The following is a 24337-nucleotide window of genomic DNA, read 5'->3' as shown; positions in this document are numbered from 1 at the left end:
AGATGGGTAGTAAATGAAAAAAAAAGATAAGTAGAAGTAATCTTTCACACAATTTGGAGTAGTACTGTGGATCTCGTTTTCACATAAGTTGAGGCCAAAATTGAGTAAGAGTTAAAGAGGATTAAAAAATGGCATTGGTATGAAAAATATCCTCTCATATTGTAAATAAAACAGTGATTTTTTTCAAATTGATATTGTATTTCCAATAAACTTTCTATGCTTACTAAAAGTAAAGAATCAGTTGAAACTTGGCAGAATTTTAGCTGAAACCTCCTGTTGTTCCTCAAATTTTAGAAACACCAATGCTTTATGCTGACAAACATAAATGGAACAAAATGTTTTTAGATTTCATTTGACAATTAAGTTACAAATACAGAAGAAGAGAATGTTGGCTTTTAAAAGCTAAAAATGATAAAGATAGTTTGTCTCAGTAGTAAAATTATTATTTTGAGACTCATTTTAGGTACACTTGAAGATATATTTTTAATTAATGGCTTTAATTTGAACATTGTAGGGAAAAGACAGAGCTTGGCTTCATATTTATGAAGTAATTAGCTCTAGCCATTCTCAAAGTTGCATCGGATGGCCATGGGCTACTGCCGTCTCATTAAAAAAAAAAAAAGATTCTCAAATTACAGTGTAACTAGGAAACAAAGAAGTAATTTAAATCTTTATGGTGGATAGGTAGTCAATGAGGTATACATTGGTCCCAAGATAAAATGAAGCTATAAATGACATCATGACTTAATATAACTTTAAATGACTCTTCATATTTTATGGGTATTTACTATTTTGTTTTCCAAAAGTAGTATGAACAGGTATCAGCCACCTTCTCCTTTCAAATTGTATAATTAAATAAATAATTAGATTAAGCTCTAAGCAATTGTTCTCAGCTTGCTTTTACCTTGAATTCTGTTAAATTGCATTCAGGAGTGAAGAAGGGTTTGTGTACCTGAAAGCCTGTTATTCCTAGCCACATCAGGTGGCCAAATGAAAGTCATTACTTTTTCCCCAAAACCTTGCTTTGCTAATGTTAGATAAACAGTGCTTCACTGGGAAAATCAGAGAGTTTTTCCAAACTAGGGGGTAACTTAGATGACTGGTTGTTTGTATTTCTAAATTAAATTTGAGTTAGATGTAAGTCAGAATTTGCTACTAGTTTGACTGAGGGACTTGAAGGCGGATTTCTGTGGGTTTAACTGTTGTTATAAACCTGTTTGGCTTAGGAAGAGGAATTTTTGTATTTATTAATATTCACATTTTAAAAAGCTATTATAAAATTAAACAGCTATATTTTACCTTTCCACTTCACTGCAACTTCTGTTGAACTTTGCAATAACTAAATGTTCTTGCAGTTTGAAATCACTGATGGCCTGTTCTGCGTTTTGGCAGCTTGGCTACTTTTTTTTCTAGACAGTTGAAATTGGTTTCTTTTTATAGAGACGAACTCTGAAGAATGGCACCACTACAGCTTGCTACTTTGCAACAATTTACACAGATACTTCTCTTCTCCTAGCTGAAATTATAGGTAAGACTACAAGAATGAGTTTTGAAGGATGTTCTACAGACTATGTTAGTTGAAGCAAACAGAGCTTAGGCATTTTAGATTAGCTAAGGATCTGTCCCTCTATTCATTCTTTTTATTCATTTTCTCTCTCACACCATGTCCCCAAAATCTGGTCCAGTTACCTCCATTCATTTATCTTTCTCCTACTGTTGTTAGCTCCCTCTCTCTCTGCTATTCTTCATTCCCAAATCAGCAGCTGACTGAACTTGAGTTAGGTATGCTGGAGTTGCTCTTCAGCTACAGTTCTCTGCTCCTTCCAGCCTTTTGCAGTTTGAGGGTTAAAGGGCTGATTGACAGGAGGTACAGTCAGTGCTTTAATTTCCTGCAACCCTCAAGTTTCAGTTGAGAATCAGCATCAAAAAATCTCCACACACCCTTCAAAACCAGAGCAGTGGGAGTTGCATCAGGATCTTATCCCTCCCTCCTTTCCACTGTTACAGGCGTTTGTAAGTTTTGTGATACTTGCAGGGTATCTCAAAGCTCAGCTCCTGAAGGAGGATGATTTAATGAAAATCTCAGTTTCCATCAATAATTTTCTAGTTTGTCTGTTTTTGTACTCGGACATTAAAAGGGATCTAATGTGGAAATACATTTAAATGCTTAGAAATTAATATTACATGCATTCCTTTTAAATTTTACACATGAATTTTGAATCCTAATACTGATAGATCTCAAGAAAAGGGTTAGAAGTCGCTCTGATTATTTTCTCCAGACAAACTCATGTGGGAGGCAGGTTATAATCCTCCTTCCTCTCCCTTAAGAAGGGCTTTTCTGAGATCTTCATGCCTTTTCTCAGTTCCAGGTTCTCACCTGCTTCAGTCACTGTACTTTGATGCATGTATTTCTCCCTGCCAGGAGACATTTCTCATCCTTTGCTTCCCAGTGGTTTCCTTCATATACTACCATTATGAATTCTGGTTATGGTTAAACAACTGTAATCGAGTCCTCAATTATAACACTTATAAATTTGGGTGCTAGTATGGAAGAGGAGAGTTCCTATTTAGGTTTTTTTTCTCATCTTTCCTTTTTGGCTCTAGAAGTCTCATGGATGGTCCCGACTTAAAGATGAAGAAAAGAGTGTAAATTCTGTTCATTCTTAAATGAAGCTGCCTGGGGTGTAATTTGATATTTTGATTTCAATACCGGCTGTGTCAGGAGTTTTTGTAGAGAATGAGTGAGGCTGAGTTTTATTTTCTTATGCATCTCAACAGATAAATTTGGTCAACGAGCATTTGTTGGCAAAGTCTGCATGGATATGAATGACAGTGTTCCACAATACAGAGAGACTACTGCTGATTCTATTCAAGAGACAGAAAGGTAAGATGATTAAATTGATAGTACAGCCTTCAGAAATAAGACATGTTAATACACCTGAAAAGTGAATATGAAGCTGGTTAAGGATTTACGGGCCTAAATTTATTAGGAACTTTCCTTTTTCTTCTTATGGCATCGTTTCCTATGGTTCTGGCAATTCATACTTACCCAGCTGCTGCACACCACATGCAGTTTCTCTCTAGCTCTTCGCGAGGATTAAGGAAGCTTCAGTTCTAGACCTTAGAAGGAATATGTGTATGTTGTGGCCTCCTCTTTTCCCTTCGCAGCTCTGTTTGTAGAAGCTATGTGACCTGATATGGGGGGAAGCAGCTCCTTTGCCCCCATTAGCCACTGAGCTATTTCCTTCTCCCATTTAGGCTTTATTCAAGTTGTGGGAGTCAGCTTTCAGATACCCCATTTTAAATGTGCTCCAGTTCTTTCTTTCTCTAGCATAACACCCGTGAAATTACTGTAACTTGCAACTATGTGAATGAAAGAAAACCAAATCGAGACAATCTACCCTGTGGATTTATTGTAGGTCAGAGGAGAAGGCGAGATTAGGGTATGGAAGCCTGCTGTCTTAGGCTTCATCTTTCTTGTCTGTGCTTGGAAAATGCTTAGGCAGGCATACAAATTTGCTCTTGAGAATAATTTGTTTAAGTGTTTCAGCTATCATGCTCAAAAAGTAAATACATGCCACCAGATATTTATATTACTGTTACCTATGTGAAATTGCTACCTTATTTTTGCAAATTATGCTAGAAGAATGCCAGTAAAACTTATTTAAAGTTACAAAGTGTCATGGATTAATGGCATTTATTTTTACAGCTATTTTTAAAGCATTTGAAATTGTTTATATTGTACTAACTTTTGTTTTTCCTTTGTCTAAAAGCTATTTTTTTCTTAATACAGTGAGTCCTGCTGAATAGTCCTGAAAGTGTCAGAACTTCTAGTTCTGATTTTTTTAAAAGCTTCAGAATGATTTGAATAGCTTTCCTTTAAATACCGGTCTTGTGTCGCCACTCCATTCTCCTGTGGTTATGTTAACAGCAAGTGTTCCACAGCTTTGGAAGAGAGTGTGCAACAGGTGCTCCGCGGCTGTCCTAGAGAAGAGAGCTGTGCACGTAGGCAGGAGAATTCACTTCCATCATGCCTGAACCTCGCTGATACATTGCAGAAGGATGAAAAAGCTCTTCCTTTTCCATAAGAGAGGCACCTTTTATTTCTGCTTTTTTTTTTTTTTTTTTTTTTAAGAACCTAAGAGATGTGATCTAACACAGTGTCACAAAATTGATTACACTAATTTCAGTAGTTCACGGTCAACCTATGGAAATATTTATATCTTATGTATGGGGATAATATACAATTTCAGGTACTTTGTATATTTAATCTAAATTCAAATTAAGAATTTGAACCTACCCCTCTTCTGAGAGGAGGATCTCTATAAAGTTAGATAGTTGAAATTTAAAATACATTATATCCTGCTCGTAAGAGCAGTCATCTGGAAAGAGGAAGACCCATGTGCACATCTATTCTTCCCCTACAGATAGCAGTGGTTTGAACCTGAGCATCCTTTTTAGAGAGGTGTATGAACCAACAAGGTGTAGAGTACACAGCTTGTGTATACATATAGAGGGAGAGGAGAGAGCACACAAGAGCGAGCGCTAAGTCTTTCAGTTTCAAAACAATGCTGATGCTTCTAATGAATGAGAAAAAGAATGAAAATAACCGACCTGAGGTTTTGGATTATCATCTGAGAGAGCGATGCTTATGTTCTAGTTTCTGTTCCAATGAACAGAATTAATTTTTATATCATGTGAATCATTAAGAGGAAAGACAGACAAACAGAAACCTAATTCACATTGCCTTTTGGCTTTCAAAGTTAGGCAATGGTGGGTTCAAATTACATTGGTCATAGGCAGAAATTGAGCTTAGGTCTCTCATTTCCAGCAGGTGATCTGGTACCAGCTTCAATATTGTGAATCTAGCATTATTTTCTTTCCACCTGAAGTTATTTAACAATGATCAGTGTTTGATCCAATGTTTGTTATGACCAAAATTACATTTTTTTAAATAAACTGTGACATAAAAAAAATTCATGGAGGCCCTGTCCGGAACCCTTTTCATGCTAGCTTTTGAGAGTTCTTTGTATACATGTAACATACAAGTTTTCAGGGCATTCCTTCTCTTCAAAGTCAGAGAAAGTTTTGTTTGCTCATCTGTATTACCAATATTGACTGAGAGTTTTTGTAGAGAGTCTCTGGGGTACTGCTTTTATTCAACAAAGTATGTGAAACTATACAGTATTTTCCATGAGGTAGATAGTTTATGCACTAACATTAATGTAAGCACTTCTGGAAAATCAAGGATCCTTTAAATAAAGGAGGAATAGAGACCTATAAGTTTAAATCTCAACATATGCAACTATTGTAAAGGAGGTATGAAATATTGCAGCATCTTTTAAAAATAGGACTTTAAATGACAGAATACATTTAATGCTGTGATTTAAATTCATGTACAGACAAATTAAAGTGTTTTTCTCTAATGTTGCTGCTGTAGCATACAATTATGTTTTCAGTGAATTTAATATAACATGTTTGGTTTCCACTGAGAACTCAGAGTAATTACCACATGTCTAAGGTTAATTATTACAAATGAAAAAATTCTGCATATTTAGGGTCAAATTCACAACTGGCATAATTTGGTGCAGTTCTCCTAACTTCAGTGTGTTTTGTCTTTTTATTTCATCTGAGAATCTGGCCCAGCTTTCTGTATAAGATTGATATATGTCTGAAATGCTTAATAAAATGCCTAAGTAAATATTTTCTATATTTTTCTTAATTTGTAAAATATATGACAATTATAGTATTTTTTTTCCATCCTTTTTCAGGTTTGTTAAAGAACTGCTAGAAAAGAAAGTAAGTAGAGTTCTCCTTTGTATTCACTTCTGTATTCAGAAAATGCTATGTGGATATATGGAATTACTAATCCCACCGACAAACTTTATTGGCTTAGTGACAAATCAATAAAAATAAGCCTTTCTAACAGCAATTCTCAGTATGCACAAACTGTTCTGCTAGCCAGGTTGTTGAGAAATGGTCTTGTAGCCATATAAATTCAGTTTTGTGTGGTCAGAGCACAGCAGAATAATGTTCTGTGAATATTCTTTATTCACTTCAAAGTGCTCTGCTTCCTACAAAGGACAATTTTCTGTTAAAGAAAGGTGAAAGTCAATACATCCCTCTGTAGTATATCTAAGTACACTAATAAAAGAAGGTCTTCTCACCAATAAAAACAGATGTCTTTACGATTCAGTTACTAATCCATTACCAAGTTAGTATTTTGGATCAGCACATGCATTCAAGTGTGTTTCTAAAGAAATTCTGCAGGTACAGGTTGACACTCCTATATTACAAGCAGGGATTCTTTTCTCATCAGCCTTCTGTTTTCTGTGGCTTAATTTGTTAACATTTGTATCTCAAGATTTTCAAGAATAGAAGCCTAGAGTCTAGTGCCTAAATTGGAGTAATTAGTGGAGTAATCTCCTGAAATCCTGTATCTGGGAGGTGCGATAAGAAACTGCAAGCCAAGTTATCGCATACTTCCTTCTAGTAGATGCACAGTGACAAGCAGTATTGCCTGTATGTGCGGGCGGAATAATGCAATTGTCTATTTTTTTATGAAAACTTTAATCCAGAAGTGTAAACTAAACAACTGCAGCTCTAGTCTAGGTATCTTTTGCACTGTTTTCTGGTTGCATAGGCCCATATCTGGGCCTATCTAATCTTCCTGTCTATGGAGTGTAAGGACAGATTGTTGTTATCATGGGTGGAGAAGATCAAGCAAGGAAAAGGCATTTGTTTTTACAGAATATGCAGTTTTGCATCATTTCCTCTCCTTGTGAACTCTCTCTTTGAGGCTCATGGAAGCAGGACTCAGGAAGAAGTCTGTTCATTCATCTGACTCATCTCTCTTAATGCCTGCTTGACTTCATCAGCAAATTGAGAAAGCATTCAGTGTTTCTGTTGAAGTCTGGTAAAACCTCAGTGAATTAAGAAAAGAGTTCTAATAAAAAAGCTTCTTTTTTGAAAACAATTTTAATGATTTTAGTTTAAAAAAAAAAAAACTTTGATTCTCTATTCCTATGATGATGTTTCTAATAAAAGTCAGAAAATGACTGTGCAGATTATTTATTCATGTCAGCAGCAAAGGATGCAGCAAGGAATGAGCCATACAGACAAAATTCAAAATTTAATTGTTGTGTAAATGCTCGTCATTCATTCTGCTCTTTATTATGGTTACTGATACATATGTGCAATCTCAAGCATGTCTTTTTGATATTTTCAGTATCCAAGGGTACAGCCCATAGTAACTCCTCGCTTTGGCCCTTCCTGCTCAGAGGATTTGTTGCGTGCACTTGGCAATTTTGCCCAGGCTCATGATCTCCATGTACAGGTAAATTCTGGAAGTTCTCTATATAATTTACATGTCGTGCATAGAAAGCATACAGACCAGGCAGTTTTCATAATTTCAGCAAAACACTTAAACTGCATTCTTAACTTTTAAACTTCTGTCTTTTAAATTCCTCTGAAATTATTAGTTGTCCTCTACCAGATCACTGTGACCTGCACAGGGAATGAGACAGCTTGTAGCTGGAAGGCTCCACATTTCAGCAACTCCCAACATGTGGTTACTAGGAGACCAACAGCAAGTACTGGAGGTTAGAGCAACCTTTAGGTTGCTAAAGGTTTCTCTCCCCTATTCCAAGCTTTTTACCTCTGTCTCCCTGCCGCCTGCTGTTCCTGCATAAAGCAGATTTCAGTAGATAAAAGAATTAGGTACCTTTGTATCATATTTAACATCGTCAACATAGATGTAGGATTTACTGTGTGATAAAGTTTCTCTGGTTAAAAAAAGCTTATAGGTCTGTTAAAATTTTGAGAAGTTTCTTTTTTGGTTACACAGTTCTAAATATATACTGTACTAAACCTACCCTATATTAAGATTATTTATCATTACGAGGCAGGGCATTTTCAAAATACAGGAAGTACATGCTCCAGTGACAGCACAGGATGAGCCAGATTTTTTGCTGATACCAGGAACTACTCAGCCTATGTGAAGACATGTGGAGCAGTTACCCTTTATGTTGCCCTGATCCCAGGGTGCACGCTGTGGTGGGCTGATATCTTTTATCTTGCAGTTGTTAAAATAATAAATAAAAAAAATACATACATTTGCCAAATAGCAAGTGGGTCTTTATGTCACCATAGTACTGGGATGCCCAAGCATTCCTTTCCATATCAATTTTAAGGGAATAAAACAGCTACTCTTTTGGATCCTACAGATCTCTCTGATGGAAGTAGAAACATTTGAGGACTGGATCTAACTATAGATTTAATAAAGACTAATGTCTAGCCATCGTTATGCATTTAGAACCGCTAGATTGCTCAGAAGGTTGTAATGTCAGGTTTATTGTTATATAAAGCTAAACATAAGCAGATACTCATCACTGTATATTTTCCTATTGCAGAGTCACATAAGTGAGAATGAAGAAGAAATCAAAGTTGTGGAGAACCTGTTTCCTGCCTATCAGAATTACACTGATGTGTATGATAAAAACAAACTGCTTACCAGCAAGGTAGTTGCATAGAACCTTCCACAGATTTATCCAAATCGAGAATATGTTGGTGAATTGTAGTTGCCTGAGAAGTGTATTCTTTTGTCTAGGTCAGGAGACATAGTGACATCTAGGGGAAAGAAATCAGGCTTATGTTCTCCATTACATAGGTGTTGGTCATGGTATTGGAAAGGTATTGCAGCTTTAGACAAGCCCATGCTTTCCCTAAGCATTTTAGGAAAGATGAGCAATAAAGACATTTTATGCTCCCTGATCCAATTTCCAAGGACTCCAAAGAGGATTGGAGGCAGTAGGATGAGAAGGAGGTAAGGTAAAGCTAGTAATGTTGCAGCTGGTTATTCTTGAGCAGTACCCAGTTAACCTTGTATTACAATGTTCCCACATATTGGTGCTTCCTGAAGATATTTTTTTCAGCAGTTTCCTATGGAAAAGTAGCTTATCCTGTTGTATTCTGTGTGTGACAGACAGTTCACTGTTCCTACTACCCCAAAACATTCTGATCTCATTAGCTGATTTTACCAAATATTGAAAGAGGCATAGTGGCCTGCAAAAACTGAAATTCATTAAAGTTTTAAGCTGGCTAGATAAAAGCAGGCAGATCTTATACCTGCCTACACTAAGTAGAGGTTGGAGTGTGAGGTCACACCTTATCGGATATCAGAAAGCCCATGCAAGAGAGACTTTATAAACACCTAACTACAGCCAGATTGCTTAAACAGTTAAACTGATTTAAAATTTTAGGAGAGAATTTTCAGAGACACAAAGGACAGTTGGAAGCTCCATGAGAATTAGATACTGAACTCCCATTTCTGCCTTTGAAAATCTCCCCCTGTAAATTACATACTTATAGTCCTTTTTACTTGAGAAGTCAATACAGACTACTTAAGTATGTACCTGATACTAACTTTCATTTTCTTGCACAGTATTTTGCATGCTAAGTTGTTGCATAAATATAGTAGAGAGAACACCAGAGCTGCTAAAACACGGGTCCCAATTCTGTCAAACTTTGGTATCACTTTTATAGCACTAGAAATTGTCACTAAAAATCAGGGTTACCAGTGCTTTCTGAAGCCAGACTCCTTGCACATATGCATGTGCTTACCTTAAAATGTGACTACTGTCATTGGATTTTCAGTTGCATTTGAGCTTGAGAGAGGGCAAGGATATAGTGTCATCAGGGGATGTTCAGTGAGAACAGTCCCTGTGCAGTTCTGATTTATATCACCAGATTGCAAGGCCTAATAGAGCGCTTTCTCTGTCATATCCCTCTCTCTGAGTAGGCATTTGGCATATTAGGTAACTCAAAGTAGATTTGTCTGGGAGTAACTAGCTTATGTCCTATTAAATGATACTATCTTATCCTCCTATCTTATCCTCCTATGTTTTGTGTATACTGCTTGTGAACTTATCTTTAAAATCAACCATGTAAGCCAAGAAGGAAAAGTTGTTAACCATTTCCGTAACAAATTAACCTGTATTAATCAGAGAATATTCCAGATGAGATCTGCATGGTGCAGAACTTTAGAGAGATCATGGAAAACAAGCTAAGGGTGTATACATCTTCCGTTGTACCTGATATGCTCCTAACCCCAATACTTAATCTTTGTAGTAGCCATAAAATACACATCATAAGGTTACTACAGTGCTACAGCAACTGGGGAATTCTTGCTCTTGTTCCTTGCAGCTCTTATGTGACAGTCACAGTCAGGGCAAGAGTTAGCATCTTATTGTTTTATAGAAGGAAATGAAAAAATGCAAGGGGAGTGATGTGTCTCTTAAGGTCTGATTTAAGGCTTACTGAAGTTAATGATAGTTTCTTCCCAGTTGATTTCAAGAGACTGTTACTGCATTCGTTTCTCTTGATGGTAACAGGTACCCTTTGGGCTATTCAAAGCAATGCAACAAAAATTCACAAGCACTGAAGTAAATCCAGTGTTGAGTTAAATCAGTGATTCTTTCTCTTTAGACAGTGATGGCCCATGCCTGTTATCTTTCTGAAGAAGAACTGAAACTTTTTAACCTTCGTGGAGCTGCAATTTCACATTGCCCCAGTTCAAATTTTTCGTAAGTTTAAAAAAATAAATAAATTAACAGTATACTGCTTTAGATAAAGCTGTTGTTCACATAGTACCCTCAGTCCAGCCTACAATCACAAGGTTAGATATAGGCCAGCTCATTCCACCAGAAGTAGCCTGATGTATTGGATCGAGGATGACTATTCATATCCCACTTCTGCATGGTATGCTTTAGACTGACTAGAGATCTTTGAGTATAATAATACATATAGGAATATTTCTTTCTTTAAACTGTAGTTTCTTATGACTCTTCTGTCAGTGACAGATTCTAGTTATCTCCCATTCCCCTAAAAGTATATGTACGTTTTTGGGAATTCTTGTAGTTTTATGACGTGACTGGATCCATTTTAAGGAATCTGTTAAGCAGACATGAGGCCAGCCAAGATAGTGTGCTAAATGTTAGCAGTGGTTTTGCCTTTAATGTAATCAATATCTGTTTGCGATGACTTACCAGAGCTTCATGAAATGAACTCCCATCTCTTGAGGTGTACTTTACATCACGTTTGGATTTTCTTCCCAAATATATTAAGGCCTGTTTTTCAGCAGATAACTATAAAACTGGGGGAATTTTCTATTACGAAATTTTGCTTTACTTTCAGTGATTAAGAAACATAATTCAGGTTTATGAAAGCAAACGCTGCATCATTGTTGCCTAATGTGTCACGTGCGTTCTGAGAACTGCTCTAAAGCCCTACTCTTACTGAATTGTAGGAATAAACTTTCCACTGTATGTATCATACAAGATATGTTTCTTATTCCAATCTAGGTTGTGCAGTGGTATCTTAAATGTACAAAAGGTTCTGAAACACAACGTGAAGCTTGGCCTTGGCACAGGTTTGTAGTTTGCTATAGAACTAGTCTATTTTAGAAACAATTGGAAGATACAAAAACATTCCACGTGTTTGTATTTTAAAGTCAGCATGATTCCAACCCATGGACCTGATTTTCTTTGTTTTCACTATTTCAAACTTAGCGCTAGTCAAAAAAATGTTAAAAAATACAAGAATGAATGAATGAAGTCATGTTCCTGTCATGAGAATAAGCAGGGCCTGAACTGCAAATTTTCACGTTTCTGTTATGCTGTGTTGCCTTTCTGTTTACTTGACCTTGTATGTAAGGGCACCTTTATTAGGAATTATATGTTGAAAGACAGTGCTTAGCAATGAAAATTTTCATGTTTACCACATCTGCCCCTTTGTAACATTTAACTAAAGCTCATAATACTTTGATCCAGAGAATTATTCCCAAAGCTTCTTTCTAAGATTCTGATCTCTTCTAGATGTTGCCGGTGGATATTCAGCTTCCATGCTTGATGCTATCAGGAAAACAATGATGGCAGCTAATACCCTTCAAGTTAATAAAGTGAACGAAACAGGACTAACTCTTAAAGAGGCTTTTCGATTAGCAACCCTTGGAGGAAGCCAAGGTAAGAAGAAATTTCTCTAGAATGTATGTAGAGAACTACAGCTCTTTTTGATATTGTGTCCCTGTCTTTATCTCTTTTATATTGTCTTTAAAGGTGGCTGAACTCACAGATTTTCTGATACCAGGATTAAGTCTAATAATATATGTGCTGGTTAGAGATTTCTTTCAGTCTCTCAACAATACCAGGCTGATTTCAGAAAAGCATTCATATTAATGTTGACAAGTTAATAATAGAATCTTAATGATTTTTCAGGGCTCTACATTTTATTTGAAAAAATCCTCAGACTTGTCGTCCCTGCTGGTTTTATGTTTATCACCCCAATTGGAAAGACTTTGTTTTCTCAACAACCAACAGTTAAAGAAAAGCAGTGCAATTACTATAAAATTGTGTCATATTTGTCATCTGCTGCTTAATTTGTTTCTTCTTTTGAGCCCTTGGTGAGGCAGCTTGTCAATGTCTTTCCAGCAGGGCAAAACATGATGCAAATCATCCCTCAGACAAAAGCATGAAGTTTAAACAGCATATGCATCGTGATTATTTAAGATGCAATTGCATCTGCAGAATATAGTCGTCATATCTGATACTCTGGTTCACTGACATATTTTGTCATGATCAGTATTCACGAATACTTGATTTTTTATACAGTTAGCAAAGTTTTATTGGAGCTTGTATGATTTTGCAGAAAGCAAATCCACACACAGGCAAAAATTTCTAATTGTTTCAGTTAGCAGAGATGCATCCACTACCAACTAAAGAACTGGTCCTAAGCCTTTTCAGTGTAACATTTTTTTTTGTTGTTGTCAAAAAACACTGGTAATGGAAACTAAAAGTATTAATGGAAACTTGAAAGATGTAATGAAAATTTCATCAAGTAGCTTTTCTCAGGTGTGCAGCTGAATTTCTAGAGGGTGTAATGGGGGAATAGAGAAGACAGTAAGAAAATGGGCAGGGGACATAAAAGCAGAGATCCATTTCCCAGAATAAATACTGTGCTAATCAAAGGTGAGAGTAAGTAAATTCAGATGCAGAAAGGAAAACTTTTGAAAATCCCAAACTCATGTGTGGTTTCTTCCCCTCCCTAATACTCTGTGTTTGTTTTATCTGGGTTCTGGAGTTTACAGTACTATCATGTATTTATTTTATATATTGATTTTGAACTATTTTATCCTTACTGAATTACTTTCAGAAAGGGAGTAGAATATAAATTACTGGTATACCCAGCCAATAGCCTAGACAAGTACAGTTTTGAGAAATTTATATGTGACAGAATTTTTGTTGGAATAATTTGCTTTGCTGAGACTCCTGAACACTTGTCACCCTCTTGTGTTTAATCTAAAAATTGCATTCTGCTCACAACCCAAAAGAATATGAGATCATTTCAGTTGAAACTGCTAAGTAGTATGAGCTAGTATTTCACCATTATGAGGAGTTTAAATATCTTTATGGTATTGTGAAGTTCCTGTCACACAGAAGGTTTGTTAAAGACTGAAGTTCATTTGTCAGACAAGTGCAATCTAAAAACAAGTGAACGAATTATGTGCAGATATTATCCCCTTTGATAACCTAATTTAATTCCTGAGTGTTTGAGATGTTGATTTCACATTCAGATACTTTCTACAACGTAAAAATATCCTAAGTTATTTCAATGGAGACACAAAGGCATCTCTTTAGCTGTTCCAAGCACTTGGAAGCATCCATTTATTTATGATGAAACTGTAGATTTGCAGTGTTTGTGGACCTGAGATCTAGAGGTTGTGATGAAGCCTGAAATAGTAGAGCTAAATAATAGTTTTCTACTACGAGACGAGCCTTACAGCTGGATGTGGGAGCTTCAGATTTGGAGATGTTTTTTTATCTCATCTTATTGGTCATTTTCTTACTAATTACCCTTAATTACGCTCTCAAATAACAATAAACACACCTTATTATTATTTTATGTTACTATGCAAACTGTCAAAGTTGCTTAAGCAACTATGTTACCTGCTTTGGCAAGGTGAGCGTTATTATATACCTTACTATTGCTCTGACTTCCTTTCATTGGCTCTTTGGAACTTCCAGGATTTTGCAATGGAAGCAATTATTATTCTACTTTAAAAAGTTAGTAGTTTATGCATCAGATCTGCACATGACACAAAGCTAAGGGAGAACATTCAAAGAACAAAAATTAAAATGGGGTTCGAATTGTTATTCAGATTTCTCTTACCCTTAGCAGATGCCCTTCATCATTCCACCAAAAGATACATATTTTTACTGAAAAGTTACTTAAGAACTCAGATGCCAGCATATTCACTGTTATAATTATTCTCAGGCTTTTCCTTGTTACAATCTAAACTCTTGTAGTTTTTCTTATGAACATCTCAAATAAGTTGCCAGATGCTTCCATATAGTGGAAAAAGGCTTGCATTGAAGATCTGTTTGTGAGCTTATTTTGTTTCTCAGTTCTAGGACTAGAAGATGTGATTGGAAACTTTGAAGTTGGCAAAGAATTTGACGCACTGCTAATCAACACAAAGGCTTCAGACAGTCCTTTTGACTTGTTCTCTGCTGATGCTTTTGAGGTAATCAGAACAGGGTTAATGATTGAACAAATTACTGAAAATAACGTGGTAAAGGGCTGTGATACAACCAGAATTATTACAGCCTCTTCAGGGTTATCCCGTTGACAGGAATCAGGTGTATTGCACTACTGCTGTCTGTGTTGCGAGAAGTACAGTACTATTGTCAGGATCATATTAACCACAATGACAGTCTTATTCCCCTATGAGCAAAAATGCATATAACATTTTAATGTATGTTTTATTAGCTCAAGTTGGCAACTGGAGTCAGCTAATTGCAGTGACAAATAGCAGCCAAGAAAGAGCAATTCAGTTTCAGTTAACATTTTGAATTCAGACTGAAGAACCTGTTCCCAAAGTCCAGGTTGCCTTGACTTCACTGCTGTTGTAAATTGAAACAAAAACTCAAGGTAGCTAATTTGAATTAAAAGCACAGGTTTTGTGTGAATATATAAGCACTATTGATATTATGCAGTAGGGACAGCTTCTCAAACAAAACCTTTCTATGATTAAAAAAGGTGAGGAAGGACAGTTACTTGAATTTACTGATGCGGCCAGACTACCTGTTGCTGCCTCTGTTGTGAAGGTCATCATTCACTTAGAAATGCTGGCATAACTGGTCAGGTAATTGTTCCTTAACCTCATTCAGTCACAGTAATCTGGGTTAGATTAAGCCCTTTGAATTGTAAATGTTTTTCCTAAATGGAATCGTTCTGGGAAAAAAAATATTTTCCAATATCAGTCAAAACCTTTTCAGCCAAGTTAGTAGTTCTTAGGACTATAAAAATACTTACAGCTTTGTTATTTTTCAATAGCAGTAAATGAATTTGAGAGCTCTGAACATGGTGGGGGGGGGAGTATTATGTTGTAAAGTTATACAGTATTTTCATCCTGAGACATATAGCCTCCTTACTGAAAATTAATTATTAGAAAACATGCAAATTAACTTTTGATTAACTTTTGATGTTGATTAAGCATATTTAGGAAAACTATTTTACCAACTATTTCACATTTCAAATAATTGATTTGGGATAGCAGATACTGCTTTCTGAATTTCATTTTCTCTGATTTTTTTTCAGGATACCCTCCAGAAGTTTCTGTATCTAGGTATGTTTTGATCCTCACCCCACACAAAATTCTGTTTTTGTTTCATATGTCAAAAATCTTCTAAGCTGGTGTGGAGATTACTTTACATTTATTTATAAATATTGAGTAAGAATTAAGTAGTGCAACTTTTGTCCTTTGGGACCTAGTAAAATACTCGATTTAACATTATCAGATGCACTAAGTTTAACTGTCAGATTTATTTTCAGAACAAAGTACTTTTGCAGACCAATTGCTGTTGTGGTTTTTACTCCCAAGCAAAAAAGCCTTAAAAAAAACTCTTTAAGAGATTAGGTATTCTTTATAGGACATTGTCTGGACCAAGGGCTGTGCTGCACATCATAGTGCTATGCAGAGGTTTTGGAGTCTGTGTGGTTCTCTACTTAGGCTTTTGGTTTTTTTGAGAAGTTAGCTCAGGCAAAGCAATGTCCTAACACACCTTTACTAGTGGCTGGTACTTTAGTTAGTTCAGATAGATCTGTGCAGCAATGCATTTTCTGTACAGACATAATTTCAAGTTTTGAATCTTCTAAGTATATAGAAAAATCCATGACATTATTGCAAAAGCTGAATGCAGGCCCTTTTTTATTTCTTCAAAAAAGCATGGGTACTTTAATGTCCATTGATCTTTATGGTAGCCCTAACAGTTCCTCTCCAAATAAAGTTTCTCAGTCATAGGAAACAGTCACTGAAAATATATATTCCAAAACTGAGGATGACATCATTTTCAGTAACTAGATTGGTGCATAGATTTACGTGCAAATTTCTCTTTTGACTATGTTATTTCAGGTGATGATCGGAATATTTCTGAAGTATATGTGTCTGGAAAGCAAGTGGTTCCTTTTTCAAGTTCGGTATAAATCCATTTCCCTTCTGCAGAGCATTCCACTGATCATTCTGCATCTGATTTGGAAAAGATTGGTTAAACACAGTGCCTGATTATCAGGAATGACACCTCATTTTTTGTTTAATGTTTCAAAACTTGCAAATGTTAGAAAATTTGTTAGACCTTTGAAAAGTTACTTTGCCAAAACTGTCGCAGTTATAAGAGGAAAAAGGCATTTAAATTTCTCTATGAAAATAGCGTGTATGCACTGATAAGAGATTTGATAAATATCTTTATTAAATAGGACAGCTGCTGTTCCTTTTATTAATAGTGTAGGAAGTATTAAGATGAGCAATGAAACTTTCCTTGTCTCTTAAGCATTTTAATTTCAAGAAACCAAACAACCCAGTACTAGTAAATCTATTTTGCAAATACTGAATGTCATGGAATAGTGCAATTTCCTTAATATTATCACTGAGTATGTGATAATATAAACTTAGTGGCATTTTGGGGCATTTAAAACATTTTCCGGTTTTCTTTAGGTGCTTAATTTTTAAAATAATGATTCCATTTAAAACATTATTTTTATTAATAGAAATAAAATAAGAAGTGTGTATTTATAAATAAATAAGAGTCCTTATTCTCAAAGAGTTAACACTTGTCATTAATACTTAGATGGAAGAGGGCTGGTGGATGAGCCATGTGAAAAACGTGTGGTTGATCAGATAGGCCCAAGCTGGGAGAGCCCAAGGGCTGTATTGTTCTGTGATTCTATGAACTGAAACTCTCTACTCCTCGGTTTTGTTCTTAAGTCCAGAAGCAGTCAACCTGATCTTGCACCATTTTTGTACCGGTTCCCCTGAATTACCTTTGGGGGAGTGACAGCTGAACGAAACTTGTGTTAAATCAGAAGCAAGCACTAGGACATCTGCGTGGGCTATTCCGTGGTAAATAAATGAATAGGGTGTTTTTTAGGCCGGAGGGAGTGCTTCATCTAGTTTAACCTCCTGCAGAACCTTCCCAAATTCTTTTGCTTCTAACTATTGAGACTATGGATGATATGATGTCCCTTCACCTTTCTATAAGAGAAATGAGTAGGTTTTAAAAAAAAAAAAAAAAAACTAGAAATGGATTATCCCTGGCTGCTACCACTTTTGACTTGAGGTGGAATTTCTTATTAGAGAAAGCAGCAGCTCAGCTTTAAAGTGCCCTTTTGTGTCTTTCGCCACTGAAGGAATCATAATTGCAGCCCTGTACAATTCCAGGTAAAAAAAAAATTGCCTTTTTTATTTTGGAAGTCTGTGTGACTTCCTCTCTTAAAAAAAGCATACTTCCCTATTTTTTTTATCTGAGCCTTTTTTTTTCTTGGGGGATTAGTTGGGAGGTTGCTTCCTGTTGCTCGATTTACTGTTTTTGCAACACAAAGGGTATAAGCTTGAATTTCAGTGCCAATAGAGACAACATTGTACAGAGTTACCATAATCATGTATTGAATATGATTTTAAGGCCTGCTTCAAATTCCTTTGATTGCATTGAGCTTTGCTTCACACTTTTACCTCTCTGCCTGATGGTGTAAAGGCGCAAGACTTTCTTGTGTTCGTGAAACGGGGGAGGTAACTGCATGAAAGTTTCCCTTCATGTTTACTTCCCAGAGGATGGTTGGCCCAATATCACTAAAATCTTGATCTGATTTTAAAAGCATACTCAGAGCTTATGTATGATCAAGGTTAGGCCTACGTGGGATGGTATAGAACCATGTAGAAGTATTCAAGCTAGCTTATGCACTGAAGGCAGTATAGTCTGTCTAGTGCGGTGTTTTGCCTAAGCTGAGTAGCCCTGCTGAAGAGCATGGTATATTGGCTTGCAGACACCACTCTAATGCAGCAACGCTGCTTGCTCATTTAGAGCTAGCTCAGATCTCTTCGCATGTCACTGTGCTGTGCCATATGTGTGCTCAAGTATAGTCTTAGTATCCATTATATTTAATCATTCCTAAGGTCTTAGGAGTTAAGGTTTAAGGATTAAGATTTTCACATTCAGTCAGAGTGCTTTTCCTAACAGTTCTGGTTTTCATATGTCCCAATCTCTTCCAAGTAACAAAATTTCTTGGCGGATACAATCTTCAGTTCTTTGACTTCGTTTCCTGATTCAGAGAACATTTTTCCTCACAATTTTTGACATGGATTTAATTGACCATATTTCACATTCCAGAACCAAAGATCTGTGGTACTCATGTTTTAATCCTCCTGGTTACTGTTTGAAACTATTTTTAGGAAGTTGCGTGGTTTTCAGCTTTGGCTTTCCTGCAGGAATGTATTCTGGGATGGAGAAAGATTACACAGCCCTGTGTGCTATATATGTTTGTGCCACACTACTTTGCTTCCAGAGTTATGAATTAAATCAACACTTTTATTTTAGTGGTAGTCCAAATTGTGCCTGATTTTTATTGCTTTTCTGCATTTTTGTAGTTAAGAATGGGATTCAGCTCTTTGTAAATGATTTGGGGGAAGGGAAGGATTGCTTTTTTGCAAACTGGGAATATAAAAAAGCCTTTAACAAGCTCAACACTACCTCCTGCTGGCCAGGTTACAAAGGGACTCCCTAGAATAACTTTGCCGAAGAATTTTGTATTTGAATATTGGCTGTGTAACGAGCAGTCTGATTCTCATTAAATTCAGGCACAAGGTAGGAACTTAAGTAACTGATTTTAGCTTTACTCGTATCTGGTCATTACTCAGACATAGAACTGGAGAATCAACTTTTCAAGAATCTTAGCTGGATGAGCAGCTCTGCCTGCAGGTAGTACCGTGTACTTTACACAGCACCATGCAATGCCCAGGAAAGGGAGGAGCAAGGACTAAGTTGAATAGCATCACACTAAACGCTAAGGTGCTTAGTGGCTCAGAAAAATAAGTGTGAATTTGATGTGAGAGGAAGCCAGTGGAGCAAACTGGAAGGTTATTTCGGCAGCAGCATCTTACATAGAATTGAATGGACCAAGACTGTAATGCCTGAAGTAGGGTCCTCTGAAGTGCTCCCATAAGCTGGTTCTGTGGAAGACGGCTTATGCCCAAAATTTTAAGGTTCCAGGGGATCCTTTGTGATGCAGAGGATATAGTAGCGGGACTTTTCAGAAACAATTTTGGGAAAGTCACTGAGGATCCCGCTTGGAAGTATTAATCCTTGGGAGACTCTGACTATGTGTACATTGTCAAGTTATTTGGTGCAGTAGGAGTGGATCCGTAGATGAAAGAAGTTACTGCTGAGACTGATACACCTACCCTGTATACGGCTTCTGACTATATTAGTCCAATTCCCTGGATATATGTCCCCACTGCATGTGTGGTTTGAAGCAGGCTAAGTAATTGGTTCAGACTCTGAATGTCTCTGTTGGAGGTTGGAGTGCACTTGGCATGCATCTGAGCCTCCAGTGTAGTCTCCTCCAAATGAAACGAAATCCTTGTGCATCAAAACCACTCTGCAAACTGAACCAATGTTCAGTAAGTGAGCATGATTGGGAAATTCACTTCAAAACGGCACTACTGCCTCTAATCAAAATGCTCATGGAGGCTAGGCCTTCCACTCTTTTCCCGCCATCCTCATTGGAACAAAACTGATTAGCAGACAATAAATCAAAGCAATCTCCTTTTTTCTTCCTTCCTCTTTTGAAAAAATGTGAAAATAAGGCAACAAAATGCTAAGGGGAGATGAGTAAGTAGAAGAAAAGATAAGGCTGATTTCCAGTCAGTATAAATCGACATAGTACCGTTGACTTTAGCTAAGCATCTGGCCCTCAAAATACCAGTGTAAGATAAAACCTCTGGAAAAATGTACACCCAACTGTTTCCAGATGTCACTCCCCATTAGTTCTCTTGCCGAATTGTGGATGGGATCTTTGTTTTGTAATGTGTCTTTGTGTTCGATGTCAGCACGCCATTCAGACAAAGAGGAAAAAAAAAAGGGTAGTTTGGAAAGCTTGCTTGTTGGGACAATATACTTAATGTGCTCTATGTTCAGACCAGCACTTATTTATTATAAATGGAATCTATTTGAATTATTTTTGTATGTTGATCTCATTGTGTCACTTTAGTTTTTGATTATTAATGAAATGGTACTAAGTATCGCCTGTGCATTATGCAGCATTATTTGAATTATTCATGTGTGGCAAGTGGAGTTCTGCACTTTAAAATGTTGCCTTGGCCTAATGTTTATATTTATTCTGTGGTTTTTTGCAAACAGAAAGCTTTGTAGGGAAAAAAAAGTGTATTTGTTCACTGTACTGAACATTCTCATTATTATAAGTGGAATTTCTGCCAGAAGAAGAAATGTTAAAATGACCCTGCTTAAAAGTCTGTGCCTGATTATACACTCATGGATGAAAAGTATAACGGTTTTATGAAAGCTGACATGAATAGTAATGTTTTAATTAAAAAATACTTAGAGAGATAGGTTTTTACTTTAATCATGGTTATGCAATGCAGATTAACAAAAGCCAAATCATTCTTGCTAAACATCTACCATTCTACTGAGCAAACAAGAATATAACCATTCTTGTTTATATACTAAACAAGAATACATGTGTTATTTTGAAAAATAAAAAGCCTAAGTTTTTTCAAAGAGTATCCCAGCTTTAAAAATAAGATATTAACAACATTGCTCAGACAAGCCGTTTAAAATGTTGTTTTAAGCATTTCCAGAAATAATCCATAACAAATGACAAGGTGACTAGTTTTTAATACAATACTTGGTGCTGCCTTATCTGCAGCCCTGTGTGTAGTAGTGGCCAATGCATCTCTAAAATGATGGTGCACAACTAGAAGACACTTCAAAAAAGTCAAGGGATTTTGAGAATTTGAGAAGGGCCTGGAAAAAACTTAATCTGGAAAGAGATTAAAAGAGAGAGGTAGACAAGAGAAGGGTGGTAGCAGAATACAAAGTAATGCAAAATAGAAAGAAGCTAGATCAGAGGAGCTCATATGAAAAAGAGGATGAAATTCCAGGTGGGAAATACAATGTTAAGGAAAAAAAAAAAAAACTTTTTCAAGCAACATTCAGTTAAATCAGGGACACCATTCCTTCTCAAAGTCATTGAGGCCCAACAACTGAACAGATTTCCGAAGGGAAACAGTCATCTATATGCATAATTCCTTTCCTGCCGTGCTCCTTGTGGTGCAGGGATGACCGAGTTCCCCACAAGAACACAGGTATCTAATGTGACCGGAGTTCTCGAAAATAAGCTGTTTTAAAAAGCAGATCATTCTGAACCTCAGAACACTGCAGAGAACACAGCACATTTTAAATTACGCGAGCATATGTCTAATACTGAACTTCTGGGTACTAAGAATTTGGTCAAAAGTTTTTTTAAGCGCTTGTACTGCACGTGCAAGGACTTCTGCTTCTCTCAACAGAGAAGCTAGCAAATCACATCTGCAAGGCTCTCTGCACATCTGCACACACATGCGCACGCACGCACACATGTTGGGCAACGAGAAGGACATCATCTGTTGTTTGAAGTTAAAGTTAGTTTTTCTCAAAAGGCTGAGCATTTTTTTCGGAGGGCAGTTTCCTGGAAATCTCAGTGGAAGCTTTTTCTTGGAAAATGCACTGAATCAGAGCCTGCTCTGACCAGTGGGATCCCCTCTGGCTTTGGCAGTGTCAGTCTTGTGCACAAGGAATGCAATAGTCATACCTAGACTCCCCGGTCAGGATTCAGACTTGTGTATTCAATTTAATTCTGGCTTTAGTTCCTGATTTCTCATACCATTCATTTTAATTTGAAAATAACAATTCTGAATGAGTACAGTTGGGAGCAAGATAAGCCTCAATTATCTTATACCCGTATATATCTTATACAGGATCTTATACCCGTCCACCTAATGCTTCAACTCAAAGGATTTGTCTGCATCAAGAAGCTGCTACTGTGTTTGCGCAGCTCTTGCGCTCAGTGATTTGGTTTAATGACTTGAGTCAGCCAGTAACAATTAAATTCAGGCAAGACCAGGATGTAAACTGTGAGTAGCTGACATGAACATAAAAATGTTTTATCTTGGTCTGCACTTAAGTCGCCAAAGGCTTTGCTTAGCCAAGTGGTCCTAGGCGCATTTAGATACAAAAACTCCCTGGAGATGAGCCGTCAGTGGAAGGGACTAGCGCTGGCAGCAACTGAAGGCTTCAGCCTCCATGTCTTACTTGACCTTGTGGCTTCTGAGCTGCATTAGACATTCCTTTAAAGGCTTTTACCGATGAAGCTTTTAAGAAGCAGTTGCACATAGACCTTAGCTGAGGAAGGTTGTGGCAGGAACTCTGTCAACCTTTGCTTCGAGACAACCTTCTTTCCCCAAGGGAGACTTGACATCTCCCTGGCGTGAGCTTTACCAGTCTGGTCCTTGGTTGTCTGCTTATCACCTGTTGTGTGTAGGGTCTGGTTCCTTCTTTCGTGAAAAATACCTATCTGGAGTTACATTGTGGAGTTCCTCCTTCCTGTTGTGCTCATGTATATTTTAAAGGAGGAACAATATATTTGGAATAACAGTATATGCAATTTGCACTGTTCTGCTTGTTTTTGATTGTGCTAAATGGGAACTTATGTACTGTTGAAACAAAATAAAGAGGCCTTGTGTTTACATTAACCCTCATCTTTTTCTGTGTATGACTTTGGAGGAGAGAGGAAAAACATGGCAAGTTGGCTAGCGAAGATGTACAGTGAAGACCACAGCACGCAGCAACATGTCGGAAACGCACAGAACTTATCTGTTCTCCGGGGAGCTGGGGTGCAGCCATTGCAGAGATTTGTAAACACTGCTTAATATGTATGGCATTATTTTAGGGGATCTTTCTCCAGATTCAAAATTCTTGCAGTGTTTCATGTAACTTTATTACCAGATTTACTGGCTTGATAAATCAAAGCAGCTGCTTCACTGACGTTTTTATTATTTTGTGCTTAAGTAGACTATCCTGAACTGCTTTCTTCTCGTGCTTGGCAGCAAGTACAGAGTCACATCTCCTTTAGTATGTTTTTCTTCACTTTTTAATTTTTCAAAGCTTAGGCATGAAAATGTCCCCTATCTAAGCAGCTCTGAAACACACTAGAAGTAGATTTCCTTAAAACAAAAACTCCCACAGGAGGACCACTAATTACACACTGAGGAATTGTATGCTGAGGTTTTGAGAATTATATGCAAGTTATTACCAAATTATGCAAAATTATGTGCGCATGAAATAAAGCTGTTTTGTATTTTCATCAGCGAGCTTATCAGCAGAAGTCATGCAAACTAGAGAGAAAACAGAATCAAAACAAAACTTTGTAGGCTAGTGTTCTTAATGGAAGGGTCCATTTAAACTGTTCAGCATAGGAATTCTGCTACTTAACATTTTATCTTGGAAAACAGCAGTAAGAAATGCTTTTGTAACATTTTGCTAGAATACTATGTTAAAATTTTATCCAAGACCTATCCATTTAAAGCAGTACAAACTCCCGATGCGAGCGCAGTTGTTAGGCTATCAAGGGTATGTAAGCCAGGCTGAAAATTTGAGAGCCTTTGGGTAAGCTGTCAGTAAATCTCAAGCTACAATTAGCAGTTTCACTGCAATGAGTAGATGCAGGCATAGTGTGCACAAGCGAACACAGAATTCGCAAGCTTGAAAAAACCCTACTGAATAATCCTGAGTGCATTACCAGTCTAATTTTCATCAGTCTCCTCCCATGGCTATTAAAAAGAATACAAAGGCTCTTGTTGGTTTGGGATCAATTACTGAATTATTTATAACTTAGCTTAATAGGTTTATAGCTTATGAGTAAAGACCACAGTTAAAATGCAAAAAGAAGCTTGCCC

The 24337-nt window shown here is 36.8% G+C and overlaps 1 protein-coding gene across 1 annotated transcript in view; it reads left to right on the top strand.

Annotated features, from left to right (window-relative positions):
• Positions 1 to 23134, top strand: part of LOC135324158 (guanine deaminase-like) — a 32693-nt gene extending 9559 nt beyond the window's left edge. Inside the window, 11 exon segments of the mRNA XM_064499763.1 lie at positions 1441 to 1528; positions 2779 to 2884; positions 5772 to 5799; positions 7229 to 7336; positions 8412 to 8519; positions 10486 to 10583; positions 11361 to 11428; positions 11874 to 12020; positions 14460 to 14578; positions 15655 to 15682; positions 16469 to 23134. Of these exon segments, the coding sequence (XP_064355833.1) occupies positions 1441 to 1528; positions 2779 to 2884; positions 5772 to 5799; positions 7229 to 7336; positions 8412 to 8519; positions 10486 to 10583; positions 11361 to 11428; positions 11874 to 12020; positions 14460 to 14578; positions 15655 to 15682; positions 16469 to 16539 (969 nt within the window). The 3' untranslated portion in view covers positions 16540 to 23134.
• The last annotated feature ends 1203 nt before the right edge of the window (positions 23135 to 24337 follow it).

This window comes from Dromaius novaehollandiae, chromosome W, assembly GCF_036370855.1.
Source record: "Dromaius novaehollandiae isolate bDroNov1 chromosome W, bDroNov1.hap1, whole genome shotgun sequence".
Classification (NCBI taxonomy): Eukaryota; Metazoa; Chordata; class Aves; order Casuariiformes; family Dromaiidae; genus Dromaius; species Dromaius novaehollandiae.
This window is presented reverse-complemented; position numbering and strand designations above follow the sequence as displayed.